This window comes from Podarcis muralis, chromosome 16, assembly GCF_964188315.1.
Source record: "Podarcis muralis chromosome 16, rPodMur119.hap1.1, whole genome shotgun sequence".
NCBI lineage: Eukaryota > Metazoa > Chordata > Lepidosauria > Squamata > Lacertidae > Podarcis > Podarcis muralis.
Genome location: NC_135670.1, coordinates 16,304,274 through 16,327,315, shown reverse-complemented (window position 1 = coordinate 16,327,315; position 23,042 = coordinate 16,304,274). Strand labels below are relative to the sequence as shown.

The 23,042-nt window shown below is 46.2% G+C and overlaps 2 protein-coding genes across 5 annotated transcripts in view; both read left to right on the top strand.

Moving 5' to 3' along the window:
* Positions 1 to 4,981, top strand: part of F11R (F11 receptor) — a 313,105-nt gene extending 308,124 nt beyond the window's left edge. Inside the window, exon 8 of the mRNA XM_077920317.1 lies at positions 4,947 to 4,981. Coding sequence (XP_077776443.1) covers positions 4,947 to 4,966 — 20 coding nt within the window. The 3' untranslated portion in view covers positions 4,967 to 4,981. The remainder of the gene's footprint in view (positions 1 to 4,946) is intronic.
* Positions 1 to 23,042, top strand: part of ARHGEF2 (Rho/Rac guanine nucleotide exchange factor 2) — a 112,552-nt gene that overhangs the window by 24,481 nt on the left and 65,029 nt on the right. For all 4 annotated transcript variants that reach the window (XM_077920314.1, XM_028708964.2, XM_028708966.2 and 1 more), the window contains 3 exons: positions 408 to 519; positions 2,629 to 2,668; positions 7,136 to 7,268. In XM_077920314.1, the coding sequence (XP_077776440.1) occupies positions 408 to 519; positions 2,629 to 2,668; positions 7,136 to 7,268 (285 nt within the window). The remainder of the gene's footprint in view (positions 1 to 407; positions 520 to 2,628; positions 2,669 to 7,135; positions 7,269 to 23,042) is intronic.

The window sequence follows — 23,042 nt, the reverse complement described above, 5'->3', positions numbered from 1 at the left end:
GAATATCCAGTTTCAGATGCTTTAGGGGATCCCATGGCATTTCAAGCAGGTTTAGTGACTGAAAATAAGCTCTTGCATATTCTCCTTTGTTGTTGTCATAATGGTTGCTAAAAACGGTAGAACGTCATATTAAGAATGTGGTTTTATCTTCCCCTCACTTCAGCCTGTATCAAAACTTAGTTTCAGCCAAGTTTCATTAAGGACCGGCCATGGGTGACTTCTGAAATAATAATGAAGAAGTGGGTAGCTTTTAGTTTACTGAAAGCTAGAGAATAGTAAGCTGGGCTTTAGATTGGTAGAGTGTATGTATCCCAGATTTCTATGCCCTCCTGCTGCTGAAGTGAGGAATCCTTTGCCCAGGGTTGGTGGTGGTGTTTGTGACATTAATAGCCCGCTCTCATTTTCAGGAACATGCCAAGAGGATGCAAGCATATCATGCATCCCAGAACTCCAATTGCAGCTCTCTGTCCAAATCTGTTTCCATGAGTGGCATCGACAGCTATCCGGCAGAAGCAGATGGTGAGTGTGGAGACTCATGGGGTGGGGCATTTCTAGGCATGGACCATTAAGCAGCACCCTATCAATGCTATCCTGGAAGTGGAATTGAAACTCTGATTCCAGACCTCTGGAATCCAAATAACATTCTGTAGCCGAGTGGGCTGGCCCACTTTCCCCAGCCCCATATGTTTGTGAGGGGAAAGGGAGGGTGATTTTCACTAGGCTTTGGGGAGGATGGGGAGGGTTAAATGCTGGCTTTTGCCCTCACGGCACTCCTGATCATGATTAGCCACCCCAAGTGCAGTTTGGGGGGGGCACAAGGAAGAAAACAATATAAAGGGTATGCTATGTGAAATGGGAAGTGATTCTCTTTTAGTGATTCCCAATGTAGGTGGTAGTGCTACCTGAGGGGGTGGTGGGATTTCCTGAGTGGGGTGCTGGTGGTGTCATTGGATCAAATTCATCAGTTTTGTTGAATTAATTAAACTGAATAGTTTTAACTAGATTTTGAACGAATGTGCAATTAATTGTTAGTGTTTTGAATTCTTTTGTGTTATTATCTTCCATAGTGGGTTGTGCAAACTGCTGTTCTGAACAATGTTTTTATAGGGCAAGGGGCACTGGAGGTGGGGTTATGGAACCACGGGTGTGGTGGCCCGAAAACATTTGGGAAGCACTGGGTTAAGTGATGATTCCTAGAGAGGAGAGAGGGAAATGGCTAGAGCAATCTATATAGGCTATAACTGGCTAGCCAGGCTGTTGAATAGCTGCACAATGGGTCATTACACCTGGGGAAATTGCACAGTTGTTCCACTGTGTTTTTAAAAAGTAGGATTTTCTGGAGCCTGGGTTCAGCCCTAGGCATGCAGAGTGGATGTTCTACCACTGAGCCTCTAGTGTCTAGCCGCTCCTCGTTGCTCCCTCTGTGGGGTTCTTGCATGTTCAAACACCAAAGCAGACCAAGAGCAGGTGGTGTCTGAAGGACCACCTGCTCTCCCAGGTGAAGCCTTCCCTCCAGTTAAGACTCTCTTCTGAGATGAGGTCTTCATCCAGCTGCTAGCTGCCTTTGAAAGTCAGGTGGGGTTGTGACTGGAGAGGGGGTGCTCTCTGCAATTCCACTCCACCTCTGAAATTCCCTCTCCAGGGAGATGTCCTTGTTGTTGTTCCCTGTTCTGTACTGCTGGGGTTTTAACCAGTAATTAACTTCTGCAGTTTCGCTCTGCTTATGCTGCTGCTTTGGTTGTGGGGCTTCCAGATGGAGGTTCATTGTATGATGGGGGCTGCTCATGCTTGCAAGTTTTTTGTGTGTGTGTGTTTTTTGCAGCCCCCAGGCACCATTATTGGCATCAAAATGCTAGTCCATATCCCCCCTCCCTAAAAATCTGGATTTATCTTTTATATGAAAATCCAGTGTTCAAAAAAACTTGTTTTTTAAGTATTAATTTATTATTAACAGCAACAAAATGTGTAAACATAAAAAAGAGAAGAAACAAAGAATCAAAAATATAAACTGTAAAGTATGACTGACCAGAAGGTCAAAAGTATAAAAATACAACACAGCTCCAAATGGGTAATAAAATATTAACTCATGCAAAGATTGCTTTTACAAATAATAAATAATAATACAAAATAATAAAGACATGTAAAAATAAAAGTATTATCCACCTGTGAGTTCCATTATTATTAATAAAGGTTCTATAATCTTAAATGGGGCAGACATTTGCATATACTGGTAGCTCTGGGTGACCATGTGCCTCAATATTTGTATAAGAAGGGCGGGGGGGGGGGGACTGGTTGCAAACAAGCCCTGTGCAATGATTATGCCAAGGTTCTAGGTTTGATCCCCATAAGGGACAATTACATATTCTTGCGTTTCAGGGGCTTGACCTTTACAATTCTGATTCTATGATATCTCAACAACCCATTTCCAGCATTAAGATCTGCCCCCCCCCCATCTGGAATCACCCTCCTTGTCGTTGTCAATTTTGTTTTCATGGTTTTCATTGTTGATATTTCACTGTTGTGATTTTAAAGCGGGTAACACATGAGGACTTTCTGAAGTAGAAAGGTGGGATATATACATTGTCATTCAAGTAGATAAAATATGTCTCTTCTCCCTTCCCTTGCCAGGGATCTCCCTTTATGGTGACACTGTGAGCCTGTCCAATGGGTGAGTCGCACTTCTTGCCCTTCAGATATGACTGAGGGTGGTGGGATTTGAGCTCGTAGCTCAGCTCCTGACCTGGGAGTCCTTGATCTCAAGGGGAATGGCAGCATTGTTTGGCTGATATGGCCGCACTTGCACGATTCTCTTTGCACTGCTCAGATGTGTAATCCAACTTTTCCATAACAGGTCTAACTTTGAAGGGGAGAATCGTAGCTGTTTAATTATCACTAATGTTAAATCTTCCCCACTGTCGGTCCCTTGATGGTCCCTTGATGCTCCAGGAAAAACCTCCTTCTCCCCTACCCTCTAGGGATCACTGGCACCAGTTTTATTTTTAGAGGTCTGCAGGCAGTGGGGTTGGGGTGGGGAGGATAAAAAAAAGAAAGCAACCAGGCATATGTGTAGGCCAAGTACTTTAGGGTAGACCTGGAGTGCTAATGATGCAGCCCTTCTTTGAAACCTACACTTCTCTGAATTTTGCAGTGTAGTTCTCCAGCCAAGTCATTACAAAAATGCATATACTGGGGTAAAGCCTGCATATAAACGTGCATGTTAGTGAAAATCATGTACAAAAATGCATGCCTGAACCCTGACCTATGTGTAAGAATCCCCCCCCCCAATCTGTTTGATAAAATAAAACAGTGTGGTGCAGTGGTTAGAGTGCTGGGCTAGGACCTGGAAGAAACCAGGGTTCAAATCCCCTTAGCCATGAAACTCACTGGGCATGACCTTGGGTGAAAAGGAAAAAAATTGCCACCCCCACTACAAAATCTAGTTGCTGAGCCAGTTAATAGCCAGTATAGCATGGTGGTTGGAGTGTTGGACTAGGACCTGAAAGATGAGGGTTCAAATCCCCACTTGGCTATGAAGCTCACTATGTGGCCATGGGACTGTCACTCCTCTCAGTCTTACCTACCTTGCAGGGTTGCTGTGAAGATTAAATGAGGGGGAGAACCATATATGCCATCTTGAGCTCCTTGGAGAAAAATAGTTCTGTGAGCTGCCCTGAGACCTCTGGGTATAGGGCGATATATAAATTCAATAAATAAATAAAATAAAAATATGGGATAGAAGGGCATTAAATAGATAAATAACACTGTTTTATTGCTCTTAGGGTATATTTTTGTCTTAATGCAAATTGTTTTTCCATTGTACACAGTGTATACCACACTGAGTTTTTAAAGATAATGTATTAAATGTTTTTTAAAACTTTTAAAATCGGTGGTGGAGAATTTATGGCAAATGGACCTATCTTGGACCTCCAGAGGGTCCATTTTGGCCCATCAGGCTGTTTTTCCCAAACCACTCCCATCAGCTGACATCACTGGTGACATCAGCTGATGGGCAGGGGGGCAGGATTTAACCTTGCATTGGATCCCAAGGCCTTGCAGTAGGATTTAATCTCCGCTCATCTGCTGGTGAATGGAGATTAGAGATCACTGTAAAATTAGGGATTTAAAAGTACTGTACTAGGAGACTCACAGAAGTCACTGCCAGTCTCCTCCCTCTTCCCTTCTAAGTCCGCATCTTGCTCTGATCTTAAAGGGAGCGTTTTACAAGCAAACCAGGACATGCTTGCAAACCTTTCTCCCTAGAGTTAAGAGGAAGAGAGAAAGAAAGGAGCACAAGCAGTCAATCCTGTCTTAAAGTGCTTGGCAAATACTGTACACACTTTGAAGCAACCTCCCCCTTAGAAGAACAGGTTGGAAGCCACTTCAAAAGACCTGTTACAGCTTTAAGACTGCTCTATAGTGGTTGCCTTTGCAAGTCTCCCTGTGTTCTTCTTTTAAACCCCCAGCACTGGGTTTAAGGGGGAAGTGTGGGAAGACCTGCAAAGCTGCATGAAGAATTTTGACAGGAGGGTGCTGGCAGCGTCACCTGCCTGGCAATCGTGTGACATCATAACGGTATCACAGAATTGACAGGTCAGTGGCCTGTCAAATTTGGCCTGCAAAGCCAATCCTGATAAGGATATGGTCTTGAGAGCAAAAATAACTTCCCCACCCGTTTTCAATGCATTAGGAAAATTGCTTTGCTAAATGTGTCTATTTGGCAAAGTTGCATACAAAAATGTGTATATTAGGAGAAACCATAGTAAAATTCTGATGGGTTTTCCTGAGGACTTTTTAATACAAACTGGAAATGTGGAGAACTGCATTTAAGATTGGGAAAATGAGAAGCAGAAAGTAATTGAAATTGACTAATCTGCCCCTCCCGAGGGGGGAGAGCTTTCTGACACACCTCCTGAGGCATAGGCAGAATTGTAAAAGGGGGACAACTTAAAGAAGAGACAGGCACTGAACATGAGAAAATTGTACCCCAGACAACTCTTGACCATGTGTTGTTTGTTATGCTGCCTAGAGAATGACAAGATCCAAAGTGGAGTTTTCACCAAATACCCACCCCCAATAAGCAAACTTGCTTGCCCCATAAATTTTAATATTTGCATATGGAGCATGTCAAAATTGGGTTAAATAAAACAATTAAAAAAGCAGCAGCACCTAACTCAGGCCTTCCCCTGGCTGAATTGCTGTTCTTCATTTGCAGCCAATTCACAGGAATAGTTTTTATTAAAGCTTCGTGATTTTGTTTTATTATTTGGTTGGTTGGTTGGTTTTATATATTCTTGTTGACTGCTTAGTCTATATAAAGCAGTTTATAAATTCTTAAATCAAACAAAACACACACATTGAAAATATCTTCTGGCACAAAGGGCTTAACTTATGCTGAGGAAGGCAAAGACAGGAGATGGAGGAGAGGTCAGGGGGTTGTCCCATAAAAATCCCAGCATTCTCAGTCACACATTATCATCACCATCCTTTCTATAAATTCAGAGTACAGTCTCCCCCCACCCCAGTATTTGAGAATGTATCCGTTCTTCCCCAGCGCTGCCCCTGCCAATTCGTATTCCCATCTTCATTACCAGGACTCATCTGGTAGGACTTCTGCTATTCCATGGGCTGGCTTCTTTAGGAGCTGTGTCTTGCCTTTCCAGCAGTGGGAGAGCTGGGAAGCAGAGTTTGCTCTATCAGCACTGCTGTGGCAGCTCCACCAGGCACCTCCTGCCCCTGAACTGTGCCAGCTGGGCACTACAGGAACAGCTGTTCAGAAACTGGTGCCTGAGTTTTGGTTTTGATTTTCCTCTTCCCTCCCCGTCCCTTTTCCTTACATGCCACATTTTTTAGATTGTAAGCCTGCGGGTAGGGATTGCATGTGAGCTGCTGTCGGAGCCCTTTTGGCTGAAGGGTGGGGTGCAAATGTGCTAAATAAATAAAGTTCAGTAATACTTTCCCCCAGAATATATAAAGGGGGTGGAGACATTGTTCTCTTCATAATAGACAAATAATAATAAGGTTATTACTGTATATGTTACCCCCGCTTTGACTTTTGAGACAGGCTGTTGTTGTTGTTTTGGTATTGCATTTATATTGCATCTTTTTTCTAAGGAGTTCAAGGTGATGTACATTGTTCTCCCCCTCCTCATATAATCCCAATAACAATCCTGTGAGGTAGGTTAGGCTGAGAGGCAGTGACTGAGCTCAAAGTCACATCTAGTGAACTTCACAGCTGAGCAGGGATTTGAACCCTGATCTCTCCCAGGTCCTAGTAGTTCAACACTCTAACCGCAAAACCATTCTGGCTCTTTAATCAGTTTAATCAAAACAGATATAGATAACTAACTTAATACAATACAATAAGAAACTCACCTGAGCATCTGCAATAAAAGACAGCAGGTAAGAATTTACAAAGCAGAGTGAGGGATTATGGGAATTAAGATGTAAATAAAAATGTATTAACCCAGTGCTGAAAACATCATTAAGTCGGCACCAGGATTGCCTCTTGAGGGATGCTATTCCAGACCTCCTCTTTGGGATTTGCATTCTGCACTTTCAGTAAGGAAGGCACTTGGATCAGGGTCTCAGCAGAAGATCTGTGGGTGCCAGCAAGCTGGAATGGGCAGAAGGGTGTGCTTTCAGGAATTTGGATTCCAAGCCGCTTAGGGCTTTAAAGGGAATCACCAAGGCTCATCATATTTGATGAGCTCAAATATGAGGGTAGCAGTGAAAGATCTGTGGCAGTCGATTCCCACACTAATGGAAGTCTTTTTCAGGAGAGACCCCAAGATGGCAACAGAGGGGGAGCCTCTCTGCCTATGAGAGGTTCTGGGGCACTGAAATCTCTGCTCATGGCCCAGGTGATGATGTGCAGCCTGCCTCTTTTCTCCTCGCTGCTAGTGGAGCTTAAGCAAACAGTGATGCTTCTGTGCTGCCTCTCCCCAGCCGGGAATAGGAGCAGCCACCCTCTGAGGTCACTGGGGGCCGCCAAGGGAGCCGGCCCCTCCCTACTTCCTGGCCTAGAAACAATAACAACAAAAAGGGGGATTGTTTGGCTTGGGTACCAGTGAGTGAGTGAGTGAGTGTGTGCTTGTTTTGCTACCTTCCTCCTTTCTCACTTTTTCCATGCTTTCAGCTTCGGGGCTGGGAGCTGCGGGCGGCTGGACGCCACCACGGTGGAGGCCGAAGACCAGGTGCACCCACAGAGGGGGGGGACCACCCTGGGGCGGACCCTCAGCTTCTTAAAGAAGATGACTGGGAAGTCAAAGGTAGGGGCTTGGAAGTTTACAGTTTGATTTCATTGCTGTGTCTTTCATCCATGCGAAACTGATCCTGTATAAGCATCGATTTGTACACGGCCTCCAAATCTCTCCGGTTTAACAGCTTAATGCCTACAGTAATGAAAATTAATTGTTTTCATCAGTTTCTCAATGCAGGTTTCCCTGCCCCCCCCAAAAAAAACCCCCTGAACAAAGTGCTCACAGTTTTCTCATCATCTCATTTTCTTTCTTTCTTTTGGTGAATATTTCTTATTTCATTTTATAGTGTATATAAAACAAAGAAAACTGTTATAACAGATGAAAATCAAAAGAGGAAAAGCAAACTATAAAATAAGCATGTAAAATGAGTACAGTTGCACGTGAGTTAAAATAACAAAATCCAAGTAAACAATATCAGCATTATCTAATTATCAAGTATAGTTCCAGATTTGCCAGGCTTGCAGAAGGGTTGCCTTGAAAATGATGGTTCCATTGTATGCATAACACCAGAATGTCAAACCATATAAAAAGTATCTGGAGCTTCTAGTCCTTGTCGAAATCTCATATTATGTGTAGTTTTCTCCATTATAGTTATATTCCAGAGTTAATGGGACCAGCTGTCCAATGTAAGATTTTGGGTTGCTTTACATTGAGATCTCATTTTCTCTTTGTCTTGTTAACTTCTTCATCTTTGCAGTTCCTTAAACCCTTCTGTTAACTTCAGGCATTGGTAATTTGCTTCTTAAAACACTATGCTTTAGGGCCAAACTAGATGTGCCTACCCCCCCCCCAAAAAAACCCCCTACTTTGTGTTTTTTTCAAGCAATAGTAGCCTGGGATGTGTGTGAGAGCCACAGTGTTGAGGGGTGGTGGTTTTCACTCTCCAGCATTGTTTTCAGAATGGAAAAGTCCCCACTCCTCCCCAAGCTGATACATGCCCTACAAGTCTCCCCATCACATGTTGGCTGCTTTTTATATTGCTTAGCTCTTTAAAAAAAGAAGCTACGTGGGCTCTGAAAGTGTGCTTTTGATACTTCATAACAATTGGATAACACGTATTTGAACATCCCGGTGAAATCGTGCATTACTTGCCCAGTAGTGTGTGTGTGTGTGTGTGTGCGCGCGCACGTCCGATCCCCCCCCCCATTGTATCTCACTTTGGGTCTACTAAACTTCCAAGGTGGCCTCTCAATTTGCTTTCATGTATTAATTTAAATGGGACGCGGGTGGCGCTGTGGGTAAAAGCCTCAGTGCCTAGGGCTTGCCGATCGAAAGGTCGGCGGTTCGAATCCCCGTGGCGGGGTGCGCTCCCGTTGCTCGGTCCCAGCGCCTGCCAACCTAGCAGATCGAAAGCACTCTCGGGTGCAAGTAGATAAATAGGGACCGCTTACTAGCGGGAAGGTAAACGGCGTTTCCGTGTACGGCTCTGGCTCGCCAGAGCAGCAATGTCACGCTGGCCACGTGACCCGGAAGTGTCTCCGGACAGCGCTGGCCCCCGGCCTCTTGAGTGAGATGGGCGCACAACCCTAGAGTCTGTCAAGACTGGCCCGTACGGGCAGGGGTACCTTTACCTTTACCTATTAATTTAAATGTGTTGATGCTTATAGATTCTTACTGGGGGTGGGGGGAAGTGCTAGTGTCTTTCTCCTTTATTCTGGGTATTTTTATGTTGGACTTTTCAACTTTGTTTCCGTGCTAGCACTTAAAGCAGGTCCTACTAATCCCCACCCCCGCCTCATATTTGGGATTACCAGTGCAATCCTAACCCCTGGTCCCTGCCTTTGGAGGAAATTAGGATATGGCAGGGCCCCTGCTGGGGGCTTAGCACTGGCAGGCCACTCACTAGTGTAAAAATGCAGAAACTACTGCTGCAGGCTTCAGGTTCCTTGAGGGGCCTGATCTTGGAGCTGGTGCAGCAGAAACAAAAGGGTGGGGAAACCTGCGGACTCCTTCCTCCTTGGCCAGCAGCAGGGCTGAGGATTGTTCTGCCTGTTGTTAAGTCCGTAGAGACTTCATGGAAAGCACCACCCTTAAGCAGGCCACAGTCCCCAGTAGCCTGTGTGTTGGACTTTGATTACCTTTGAACTGGGAGAGCAGCACTCTGTACCTGCTGTCTCACGCTCCCAAAGTTTAGGCTCTGGCACAATGTGAACCCTTGTTTGCAGTGATTGTTATTATTATTAATCATAATAATTACATTTATAACCATTAATTAATGTTATAGTTAATAATAATAAATTTATATTCCACTTGTGTGTCAAAATTTGAGAGTCAGTGTGGTGTAGTGTTTAGAGTGTTGGAGTAGGACCTGGGCAAGACGAAGATTTAAGTCCCCACTGAACCAGAAAGCTCAATAGGTGACTCCAGGCCGGTCACTCACCTAACCTACCTCACAGGGTTGCTGCAAGGATAAAATGGGGAGATGGAGAACTATGGACATGCCTCCTTGAGCTCCTTGGAGATAAAGGTGGAATATAAATGCAATAATAAAAAAAAGGCTTCTAAGCAGTTCACAACTATAGAATCAATCTTTAATTAAAATGCACAGTGAAATCCTTAATTACAATGCACAATAAAACAAAAAATTATATAGCATCGCAATTAAAATAGTTAGAATAATAAAACCAGAAGTTCATGTCTGGGGTATTGTTTTCCTAAACAGGTGTGCCTTCATCAATCAGCGGGTTGCCAACACTGATGGGGGCCTGTCCTATTTTATTTAAAAATTGTATGTGGCCTTTAAAAATTAGTTGTATTTGGGTTTGCTTTGGCAGGAATTAATTGTGTAATGTACACTGCTGCAGCCTGTACCATTCTGCAAACCATGCTGTTCTCTGATGTGTCCTTTTCTCCCCACTGCTGGGGCCCCTGAGTGATTTGGTGTGTGTATAGATCAGCCTAATTACGTCACCTATCTCTGTAAGGACAATCTCAATTAACACTTTGTCAATTTGATTATATTTGGGAGAGCCTTTTCCTCATTTTATAATTGCAATAAAAAGCATTGCAGGAGCACTGCTGCTAAAGCTATAGCTTTTGATGCAGCTTGAGGGCTCCTCGTAAAAAGGCGGGGAGAACCCTCCTGTTCCAACTATTTTGCTACTCTCCAGAGGCACAGGCTACACAAGCAGGAATGAGTCTTTCTCATTGTGACTCCAAACTAAGATCTGAGCATTTATACTTAACCAGACTCAGGGCGGGTGAGAGAGTGGCAAAACTGTTCAAGAGGTGGTGCTGTTTCCCCACTTTGAAAATGAGCAAAGTCTACCATTTTGGCCAGTTCTAAAGTGATTAAAAAAAAAAGAAAATGTGCAAAGTGTTTTGCAGTTTTTATTTGGTTCCCTACTCATCCACCACAACTATCTTCTAAGTCTACATCACCGAGGGCCAAAAGGCACCTTATATGCTCAGCAGTACATAATAACTTCTCTCCTACTCCCCGCTTTTAAAACTAAACTGGAAGCAGCACTTGTGACTTCATGTTTTAGGGAAGCTGCCTTGCACCACGTCTGACCATTCACCCACTCAGCCTGGTGTTGTTTACTCAGACCTGCAGGGCCTCTCCAGAGGGGGCCTTGGGCAGAAAAATAGTCTTTTCCAGCACCTGCTCCCTTGAAGCACTAGGGGTTGAACCCAGGACATTTTTGCATGCAATGCCAAGGTTGTGCCACTGAGGTATGACCCCCACCCCTCACCTTGTGCTAGTTGGAGGGATGGGGAGGTGAATGGAGAAGGCTGCTTAACCTTTTTCCTTCCATGAGTGTAGCCAAGGTTTTTTTGGGGGGGCAAGGCTTTTGTGGGGGGCAGAACCGACGTGATTGGTCAGTTAAATATTTCTATTGTTTTACTTGTTCTAGGCCCATGCTTCTGGCTGTTTTTGCCATCAAAATTTTGTTCCAGCTGCTGTTTCCGAATCTAAAGGCAGCCCCACATATAGCACATTGCAATAGTCCAATCTAGGCATTACCAGAGCATAGGTACCAGACATTAGGCTATCCCTTTCCAGATAGGAGCACAGCTGGGCCAGCAGTCAAAGCTGGTGGAAGGTACTTCATCAACTGAGGCTACTAGAGTTTCAAGTGACAGCAAAGGATTCAGAAGTCCTCCTGAGCTATGTGCCTGCTCCTTCAGAGGGATTGTAACCCCATCAAGAGCAGGGTACCTCTGTCAGACCACCCACTATCAGTGTCTCATTCATGAATGGTTTAAGCAGGTGGAACAGGGGAAGGTGCCGTCTTGCTTTTGCCTCAGGCAGCAAAATGTCATGTGCTATCTATGGCTTTCGACACATGTGTGAGGCCCCAGCTGCACTATCCATTTAAAGCAGGGCCATGCCACTTTAAACAGTCACAGGTTCACCCCAAAGAATTATGGGAAGTGTGGTTTGTTAAGGATGCTGAGGGTTGTTAGGAGACCTCTACTCCCCCCTGCCACAGAACTACAATTTCCAGAGGTGTTAAACAGTCAGTCCCTCTTCCCAGGGAACTCTGGGAAATGGAGCTTTGTGAGGGGAATTTGGAGCAGTGGATGGGTGTCTCCTAGTCACTCTCAGCACACTTAACAAACTGCACTTCCCAGGATTCTTTGGGGGATGCTATGAAGGAAGCAGTGGCATGGTACTGCTTTAAACAGATAGGGCAGATGGGGCCCAAGTCTGGTTCTGGATAACACATCAAACCATGGCTGAGTGCAGTAGCAGGAGGACCAGGGAAGGTACAGAGCAGGCACCTTTTCCTCTTTAGGAGACCCCACCTGTTTGCATATCCACACTAAGTCTTGATTTGGCTTATCCTTGAGAACCAGAGGCGCTGGCCCTTCCAAAGCCCTGAGCCCCTAAAACTGCCTTCTCCTCAGCTTCTCTCAGTTCCTCAAAAAACTCCCTGTATCTTCTCCAACAGCCTCTGGAGTGGTGAGGTCAGAGGAAGTCGTGGCCTTTTCCTGCCTCATGCCAGGCCGAGGGTTTGTTTACACAGCGATTAAGGACACCACCCTGGGCTTTTTCAGCCATGGCCTCTTTGGTTTGGAAGGAGCTTCCAGCCATTGTTTCCTTGGGAGCAGAGCCAGAGAAAGCGGGGCTTTCCTCACACGCTTAGGACGCACAGGGCTAGAGGTGGCTCTACCACAGCACAAATAGGAGGAGGCAGATTGTGGGTGTCCGAATCAGAGTCTAAGAATGCCAGGGGCAAGGGGAATAAACGTCCCTCAAGTCCATCTCCCTGTTTCCCAGCCCACAGGTAGGTCAGGAAGGCTGCAGCTTGGACATGTCGCTTGACGCTGGTATTTAGTGGTAGGCTCCTGCTGAATATGGAGGCTCTACTAAGCCACTACAGCTAATATAACTGTAATGGATTCTGATCTGACTGAGGAAGCACAGCCCAGTGAGATGTTTCTCTGGCAAAAGCCCCCCTAGAAGGAAAGGCTGCTGCACAAGAGATACTCAGAGAGCCACTGGGAAGGCCTTGGAGGTCGCCTAGCATGCCCATCCTGGCTGAATGCAGGATTCACAGTGCAGGATACAACCGCAACATCCCTGACAGATGGCTGCCTAGACTCTGCTTAAGTACCTACAGCAAAGGAGAGCGGCCCCACCCCCAGCGGTCTGTGCCAGTATGGAACAGCTGCTACCCTTAGGAAGCTTCTCCTACAATGTAGCCAAAATCTCCTTCCGTGCAATTATCCAAGCCGCTCTTGACCCACTGTTTCTAATCCCACCCCGCGGAGCCACAGAGAACTAGTCTGCTTCTGCATGACAGCCTTTCAGATATGATTCGAAGATTGCAACGTAAGATGGGTCAGGCCATTGGCCCATCTATAGTCCAGGATCCTGTTCTCACAGTGGCAAAACAGGTTCATGGGGGAAACCAGCAAGGAGGAACCCAAGCCCCAGAGCCCCCTCCCTGCCTGTGGTTTCCAACAACTGGTATTCAGAACCATTGCTGCCTCCAACAGTGGAGGTAGGACATACCTTCTGTTATAGCCGTCATGAATTTGTCTAAGCCTCTTTTAAAGCCATTTTAGGTTGGTGGCCATCATTGCCTCCTATGGGAGCGAGTTTCATAGTTTAACTCTGCGCTTCACTGGATGTCCACGAGTTCTGATGTTAGGGGAGAGGGAGAAAAACTTCTCTCTGTCCACTCTTTCCATGCTGCACATATTTTTATAAACCTTCATCACATTGCCTCTTGCTTGCCTTTTCTCTAAACTACAAAATCCCAAATGCTACAACCTTTATTCACAGAGGAGTTGCTCCATCCCCTTGATTTCAGTTGCTCTTTTCGGAACCTTTTACATCCTTTTTGAGGGTAAGGTGACCAGAACCGTGTCTCCCCTTCATCTTCTTTTCTCCAACTCTTTCAACCATTCCACAGAGACGATTTAGCTTCCCGGCTCCCTCCCCACCCTGCTCACCTCCTCTGAGCGTGCAGATCTGGACGCATGGTGGCAATGGTATGGTCTGCCTCCACAGTTGGAGCTGCAGTGCTTCTCAATACCAGTTGCTGGAAGCCATAGGAGGGGAGAGGGCTCTTGTGCTCAGATCATCCTTGCTGGTTTTTCCACAGGCATCTGGTAGGCCATTGTGAGAACAGGATGCTGGGCTAGATGGGCCATGGGCCTGATCCCATGCTCTTATGTCTCCAGATATAGTCTGACCAGCTTCGTTTCATTTCAGTAGAGCCCATGCCAGGACAAATTCCCTCAAGGCTGTGCTCCATGTCGATTACTGTATGCAAGGTGGGCCTTCGGCACGGAAATGTCTTAGGATGGGCCTGGAAGGATGAGGATCCAAGCTCCCTTGCTCCCATATTTTCACAAGACACAAAATTCTAGTCACCACCAGATCCACACTACAAATTTAAAGCATGTTCAACACACATTCAAAGCACATGAGCCACCCCCAATCCCGGGAACTGTAGTTTTCCCTTCGCAAAGATACAGTTTCCAACACCCTTTCCAAACTACAGTTACCAGGATTATTTTTGTGTGTCATGTGTTTTAAACATGTGATGTGCTCCTTCCTTAACCTCTCTCTATAGCAGCCTCCGCCAACCTGGTGCCCTCCAGGTGTTTTGGACTACAACTCCCACCAGCCCCAGCCGTCATGGCCAGCTCCTCTAGACAGCGGCAGCTCTCCCCACTGAACTGACTCTTTCTAGCAAGGGGGGAAAGGGAAGGGAAAACTTGAAAGATGCCAAGGTTGCTGCTGCCCCTAAATAATGTAAAAAAATAATAATAATGTAACAGTTTCTAACATCTGGTTTGTGATATCTTAGTTCACCAGCTACAGGCTGCACTTTAAAAATAATAATAATAATAAAGCACTTTGGGATGGTGAGCCTCTCTTTTCAAGCGTCTTTGATGACAACGTCCTTCCTCCTTGAAGTTCAGAGCATTTCCTTCATTTCTCAAAACACACAAAAGGGAAGCCTGCCTAGGAATCCACAGCTTTGGGCCAAGATTATTTTCCTTCTTCATAGAGGAGTAGTTTAGCCCAGGATTCCAGATCTAATCTCTGTCTTGTGCCCCTTCTCCCCTCTCCCACTTCTGTAAGGAAGTGGGGGGGGGGAATCTAGATTACCAGCCAGCTGTTTAACATGGTCAGGCTCTGCCCAGTGATGGCTTTGATGTGTAAATGCTTGCCCTCTGTGCCCCTCTAGGCTGCTGCAAAGCTTTATTTCCCTCCTCCTTCTTAAAGACATTTCCTTACAATTGCATTCTTGTCTGGGCTTCTGAATAGGGAGGAGGGGAAATGAGAAATCACGCACACACAGTTAAAAACTTAACTTCAAATTACTAGCTTGGATCAGTCCTACTCAATTCAGTAGAGACAGGCTGTGGCTCAGCGGCAGAGCATCTGCTTTTCAGACAAAGGGTACCAGGTACAATACTCTGCAGCATCTCAGGGGTCTCTCCTGCCATCAGTATCAACAAAACTTCCAAGGGCTGTTTTCGGGGGGGGGGGGGAGCTCACTGGCAGAATATGATATAAGGCAGGGGTCAGCAAACTTTATCAGCAGGGGGCCAGTCCTCAGACCTTGTGGGGGGCTGGGCTATATTTTGAAAAAATAATAAAGAATGAATTCCTATGGCCCACAAATAACCCAGAGATGCATTTTAAATAAAAGGACACATTCTGCTCATGTAAAAACATGCTGATTCCCGGACCGTCCATGGGCTGGATTTAGAAGGGGATTGGGCCGGATCCAGCCCCCGGGCCTTAGTTTGCCTACCCATGATATAAGGGTTAAAACTGCTGCTTGTAGCCTGCACACCTCACTCCTAGTGCTAAACCTGGCACTGCATCATTTTTTTAAACCCTCACCTGCCCCAATTGTGTCTAAGTGGTATTACAGGGCCTTTTTTCTGGTGGCACCCTGCTTGGGGAACTCTTGATCTGCTATGTTAATGTATTATACATTTGATGTTAGCCGCTGTGAGCCCAGCTTTGGATGGGGAGGGCGGGATATAAATAAAATTTATTATTATTATTATTATTGTCTGGCATTTACTATGCTATTATCTTTCTCAGCCCCAAGAAGAAATTGTCTTTATGCCTACCTCGTTTTACTCCTGTAGTTTAAAATGATTCTGGCAAGCCACTTGGGGGGCTCATAAGGTTGAAAGCTGAGATTTAAGTGGAGAAAGAATAACTTAGGTAGTAAATAAAGTGGGCAGAGTGTGCTCCTTTTGAAACAGTAAAGGACACACCTGTAAAGTGAGCTGAACTTTCCCCATCCCATCTTCCTGTAGCCTCTCACCCTATGCATGGTAGCCCCATCTGAGCTCAGTTGACTGAAGAGAAAAAATGTTGGCCAGTACGGGAGGGGAGGGGGAGGGGAGAGAGACTCAGGGGAAATAGCACTCCCTTCTCACAAATACCTCCTTTGCTCGAAAGCTGGGGGGGGGGCACCCTGCCACTGTTTATGAGACTGGGGTAGACCTGCGTTGAAACAAACAAACTTGCCACATGGTTGTGTGTACTTGAACTCTGAGCTGCCTGCTGCGATATCACAAAATGCTCAGTAATGTAGTCAGTGTGTTGAGGAGCAGGTGGATTAATTGCCTCAGGTAACAAAACTGCTTTGGGTTTGGTCTGCCTGGGCTCGAATTTTGCCCCAATTAGCCCCTCGCTCAATCTGGCCTTTGATACCTGCTTCATTGTGTGAGCTCCCTTTTGCTTAACTATCCAGGGCGTCTGCGCCTGTGTGCATTTTGTGGTCATTGTCGCCTGGGGAAGAAGGAGGGGCTGATTCCTTGCTCCTTTCCTCTCCAGCTCACGATTCCTTTCAGGAAATCTGGGACTTGTCATTAGGAATGGATTTCTTTCCCCGTCTCCCAACTTGAAAGGGATCTCCAGCTGATTTGGGTTAGAAAGGGGAGAAAAAAAACGGGTCCAGCTGTTCCCCGCCAGTCTGGGAGGACACGGCATGCTTTGTGCAATGATTGCATCAGGCCCTTTTGCCTGTCTTGAAGCAGTCCTAATAAACAGATTTGGAGTTCAAAAGTGGCCTGTTTGCACAGGTGGTTCCTGCCCTTTGGGCTCAGCGCTTTATTGCTAAAACAGAAAGGGAGAAACCTGAGCTGAGGCCGTGTTCATGACGTTTAAATCTGGGAGAATCCTATGAGGCTCTCCAAGGAGGGCCGGCCCAAGTCATATTGCTTCCTGTGGTGAAGGACAGAATGGCGCCTCCCCTTATTCCATGTGCCAGATTGGCGGTTGAATTGTATTTGATGAACACTGGTGATGTGTCAGTGTCCTCCTGCCCTGCACTTGAGGTCAGCAGACTAGCTTAGCGAGTGCAAGGCAGGCCTGCAACACACAACTCTGCCTGTGGCCTCTCCCTCAAAATACACCAGCTGAAGCGGCTGCCTCACTTTAGCCTAACGGTAGAGCCAGCCTTGTCTGCAAGAAAGCAGGCTGATCCCTGTGTTGAGCAGCTCAGACATGTTGCATCTGTCACATCACTTGATTTATTTTTTTTACAAAAATGTGTCTATACCTCTATTCTTAAGAGAGAGAAAACATCTGAGTGGCTTACAACAATGACACGTTAAAAACAGCACAGTGAAAACTCTATTAAAAAAAATTAAAATGGAAAATCGGCTATTATGGAAATATGTGTTCTTAATTTCCTGCATAAACCTGATGGAATAGAAAGGTTTTCAGCAGGTGTTTAGAAGTTGACACAGAAGTTGCCTGCTAAATCTCCATTCCACCATTCCACATGGAGGCGGAATGAACAGGAACACCCCTGGGGACAAATGACACTAAAGACTTAGTTCCTTGTTACTGTCAAATGAGTCTCGTCAACTCTGGGAATAACCAGCGACGCACCTGCAGATGATCTCAGTGATCGAGATGGGATATAAGGGTTCAGGCAGACCCCGAGGTACCTTGGACCTAAGTTGCCAAGGACTTTGAAAAATTAATACCTTCAGCTCCTGCCAAGGAGAAGCGTTTCCTGTGGCATCCTGGGATCAAATCCAGCACTTGACTTTGCCTCTCATTGGCCCATCTGTCCTCCCTGCAATTCCACCGCATGCAAACGGCCTCTCAGTTGACTCTGAGCAACTTGTTTTTGCATTTTTCTATCCAGCATATTTCAGCTTCAGTCACTTTTAGAAGACACAATTAAGCCTAATTAAGCTTTGTCTTGGCTCTTAATATGGTGATGTTGGTAGTTCTTATTTTACTTTTTGTTCAGTGCATCGGATCCAAGATTTGCCTTTGCCAAACAGCACTCCATCCACAGGTTTCACTTGTCTTTGAATGGAGCCACTGTTAAGAGAACCCAGTTAAGCCACTAACTGGTTTCAGGTGCTGGTTGTTCTTGGAGTCAAAGGATGGATTGGTGCCCAACTGAGCATGTAGCCCAGCCTTTGCCAACCCTGATGTCTCCAGTCATTTTGGACTACATTTCCCATCAGCCCCAGGCTTGCCTATTTCTCTCCCAGAGCTATAAATTTTCAGAGTGGTTTAATAATCAATCTCTCTTCACAGGGAACTCTGAGAATTTCTAGCTCTTGAGAGCGGGGAATAGGAAGGGTCTCCTAACAACTCTCAGCACCCTTAACAAACAACAGCTCCCAGAATCCTTTAAAGCGGTATCATAGTGCTTTAAATGTAGGCTGTGAATGTGGCCATACAGGTGTAGTCCTTGTTCTGAGCATGGAGTTTGGTGAGGTGAGGTCACAAGTTGCTGGGCAGCCTTAAGAGCAGCATAGCAGGAAACAAGCATATTATCTCAGGTGGGCACAGTCCAGGGGAATGTTCTCCCACATTCATTTCCATAGGACTTTTGCAGAAGGACCTCCCAGTAGATCACACCCCTTGTTTGTTACTGGAAAGAAGGGGTGCCATTTAGATTTTCTCCCCCAGGTTACCACTATGTCCTGGGGCAGCATTGCAGCATTAATAATCCCAGGCAGAGGGGGTGAGAGGCAAATTTCCCTTTTATGGCTGTTCTCAAACTTCCTCCCTCTCCCCGCCATGTTACTTGAGGGCTCACATGACTGGTCTCAACAATGTGGCCCGTTTTTCCCCTTTCCTTTTCTTAAAGATATATACTGTCTGACCTGCTTGGAACAAAGTTAATACTTGCGACTCATTAAAGGCAAATTATTCCACAGCGTTCCCATTTTAGAACGTCAGGCTGTTCCTGCAAGCAGGAGCTGTGATGACAAGAATAGAGAAGGTGACGCTTTCAGAAGGAGAAGACTTCTGAAATGGTGTTTAGCTCGGTTTACAGCTGAATCTAAGTGTTTTATTATTTATTTACTATTTATTTATTTCATTTATATCCCACCTTTTCCTCCAAGGAGCTCAAGGTAGCACACATGGTTCTCCCCCTCCTCATTTTATTCTCACAACAACCCTGTGAGGCAGGTCAGACCGGCGAGCTTCACTCACTCAGTTTCCTGATGGGCAAGCGGGGATATCCTTGGTCCTAGTCCGGCATTCTAACCACTACACCACACTGCCTCTCTCTTCCTCCAGTTTTCCCCTGCACTGACCTCAGTGGTGGACCTACATTTTGGGGGCCCTGAAGCTTGAACTGTCAAGGGGGTCCCTTTGCAACAAAGTCTGGTTAGTGACTTATCTTCTTCAATGGGGTTTTTCCACCCTTAGAGCATCTGTGCTACTGACTCTCAAACTTTGGGATTGTTGAAATACATACAACAACAAAAATAATCAATTTGAGTCGTGCAACTCAAATTGGGTCTGTTAGACCCAACATTTTTAAGCAAAGTGGACTAAAGTAACTTCTAGGGTCCCCTCCAGGATTAGGGCCCCTGAAGCTTAAGCTTCAATAGTTTCATAGTAGATCCACTCTAACTGGCCTGTGAAATCATTTGCAGAGGTTTGCAGGGTGATGGGCAGTGTGGAGACAGTTATAGCTGCTTCCATCATATGATGACAGTCACCCAGTTAAGCTGATTTGCAGTAGGTTCGAGCCAGGCAAATGGAAATACTTCTCCATGCATCTTCTGGAACTTACGGCCACATGAGCAATCCCAAGAGTTTTGTGTGTGGGGAGGGGGAGAGAGAGAGATCTGTGACTGGATTGTAATACCTCCTGCTGATTTAAATGGTGTCACTGGGGAAACAAGCAGTTACTTGACTGTAGCCCTTCAGGGTGGCTCCCTGCACATGGAGAAACAGTATGCCAAGGGAGACTAGGCTGGCTTCTTTGCTCTGCCTTGGCTCTTTATGGTCACATCATTTCTCCCACCTGCAGTGTCGAAGCGATTCAGCCCAAGAAAACGTTTACCCACTCGATGCCCTTGAAAGTATAAACTGTCCCTGAGGGTTTCTTTAAGCAGGGATGGATCTTCCATGCAACCTTACTGGCTTCTGATCCACCCCCGGGCCCAATCCAGAGTGCTGGTTTTGACCTATAAAGCTCTACGTGACCTGGAGGGGAGAGGACTAACAATGGCTACTTGCCATGATGGCTGTGCTCTGCCTCCACAGTCGGAGGCAGAAATGCTTCTGAATACCAGTTTCTGGAAACCATGGGGAAGGGACAGACATTTGGTTGACCACTGTGAGAACAGAATGCTGGCTAGATGAGATATCGGCCTGATCCAGCAGACTGCTCTTCAGTTCTTATGGGAGTAGCAGGGGACCACCTGCTATGGCGTCCTCTGGGTATATCCACCCTGTATAACACCCCCCTACCTCTCTAACCTTTGGGCAATACTGCTTATAAGCCTCCAAGCTATAGGGCAGTGGGGGTCCTCCCGGCTTTTATCCTGGGAATTGGGAAACTTGCCAGCCGACTTCCTCTAGTCTCTGCTGGATGCAAGAGTCAGCCTGAGTCTCTGCAGAAAGCTTGTAGCTTGTAGTTTCAGCGCCTGGTGTGTGGGAGATAAGGCGGTCGTGGCCTAAAAAAAGCCAGTCAACCTCCAGTATTCTGGATGATAAAGAGTTTATTTTAGAAAAGCAATGATTGAGGAAGGAGGAGCGAGAGATAAGCAGAGTGCAATAATGTAAAATAAAATATAAACTTAGCATCCAGCTCGCCTAACACTTTGGGGCAAGCTCCAAGGTTCAGCTAACATGCCTGGTACCTTCTGCCTGGGTTTTCAAGGCCTTCTGGTGAAGACAAGAATCACCGTACCTATATCTTGGGTGGCTCAAGGGGTGGAAGAGAGGAGCCCGAGCAATGGGAAGAGGACCTGGGAGCACGTGGGGAGGGTTCCAGTCATCTCCAACCCACCCCAACACAAATGCATGATAGTGTTTCCACCGTGAGGTAGGTTTGGCTGAGAGGTAGTGACTGGTCCAGTGAGCTCCATGGCCGAGTGGGGATTCAAACCCTGGTCTGTCAGGTCCTAGGTAAAGGTAAAGGTACCCCCGCTAATTGGTAATCTGCGGGGAACCCAATTCAGTGTTAAATCACAGGTTTTCAAACGCTGGACTCCTAGGTCCTAGCCTAACGCTCTGGCTCTCATTACGCTTCATTGCTAAGAGGGGATTCCGGCTTCCAGTTCCTCTGCCCTTCCACATCCAGCCACTATTGTCAAACCACTGAGCCTTTTACTGTGCCCCCCCCTCACAATTATTCTTTTATTCACGCTGGTTGCACTTTTTCTCTCTGTTCTTCTATTTTAAGTGTCAGGGAAGGTGCTAGGTGCCGTGGGTAGGTTGAGCTTTAGTGCGTTTTCCACCCTCACGTCACAAGACCTCCCCACTGTGAGGCAGACGTTCTGGCGTAGTTCTGACTCAGTCCTTCAGAAATACCTTTGCCTTACTGACGCCTACTGCTTCCTGGGGCTGCTCTGCCTCCCGTCCTCATAAGCAGGCAGAGCTGGGTCTGGTCATGTGGGGTAAAGCAAAGGGAAGCATGCTCTCAGCGCAGGGGTCTTACTTTCCCCCTCACCCTTTCCCCTCAAAAGAGTCGGTGGTTCTCTGAAGAGAGGGTTAGGAAGTTGATGCGAATTTTAATCTCTTTTAGTATTTTAACCTTTTGTACGTTCTAACCTATTGTCATAATCTTTCCTTGATTTTAGTGTTTATCTTTTTGTAAACCACTTTGAGGTTTGTATATTTATTTGCAATCAGGGTGTGTATAAATTTCATGAAATAAAATGAGTTAATAAATTCAGCGCTGCTGGGGCAGACCATGTGTTTGGGCTGCAACACTGTGGGTTCACATTCACACGGTCCTGTCTGCCCCAGTTGAAGGGAAGCAGGGATCTTCCCCAGGCCAGGGAGAGCATTTTTTATTAGGAAAGACCCAAGGTTCCCAGGGTCAGTCTGCAGAGAAAGGCCTGATTTTTGGGAGAGTGGAAAGGCAGCTTGGTTTAAGGCTCAGCTCAGCAAGCCAGGGGCAAAAGCGTTTTATACACCACCTGTGTGTTTCCACCTTACCTTTGGGGCCTTGCAGTCTTCAGCCTGTGACTCACACGCACATGGTTGTTTCTTGTTTGCCACCTGACCCGCAGGTGGCTTTCCTCGAGGGAACCACCTTTGTTCCCAAGGCCTTGCTGTTTGGATGGAGCGCTGCTGCGTGGCATGTTGTTTGTGGGGACTCACTGGGTGGAACACCCATGAAATTTGTGGCAACGTGTGGAGCCAGGAACACCCACCCGTGGCCAAAACATCAGGGCACATTGGGATCCCAACCTTGGGTTCAGCCAGCAGAATGGGGATGGGCATAGTTCCAGTTGCCTTGCTTCAAAAAGGTTATTGTAGAGCTGGAAAAAGTTCAGAAAAAGGCAACCAAAACAACCAAGGGGATGGAGCAACTCCCCTGTGAGGAAAGGTTGCAGCATTTGGGACTTTCTGGTTAGAGAAAAGGCAAGTAACAGGTGACATGATAGAAGTCTGTAAACTTATGCCCGGATTGCTGAGGTGCCATAAAGCACTTTAACTCGTGCCTCCTTGTACTGAACTGGCTTCTCCTCTGCAAAGCCAAAAGTCCCTTTTAAGTACCCAACTTTTGCTTTGAGATTTGGGATTCACCCAAATCTGCTGCACACCCCTCCTGTGAATTAGTGGCAGCCGTGAGGGGGTTACGAGGACTACTTTCATGTTTCAGCAGCCCATACGGCTGCTTTGGTTGAGCGGTGTTTTCCACATTAGACGTCATGCCTACATCAGCCCTTTGCCTTGAGACTTCTGCAGAAAGAACTGGCAAAGGGCTCTATGCCTTGAGCCTTTGGGGCTTCTGCTGCTTTGGCAATAACTTGCATTTCTTTGGAGTCTCAGGGCTTCCACCCTGCAGTGCCCTCCTCACCAGACCCCCTTGTAGCTTCCATCCTACATGCCAGAAAAAA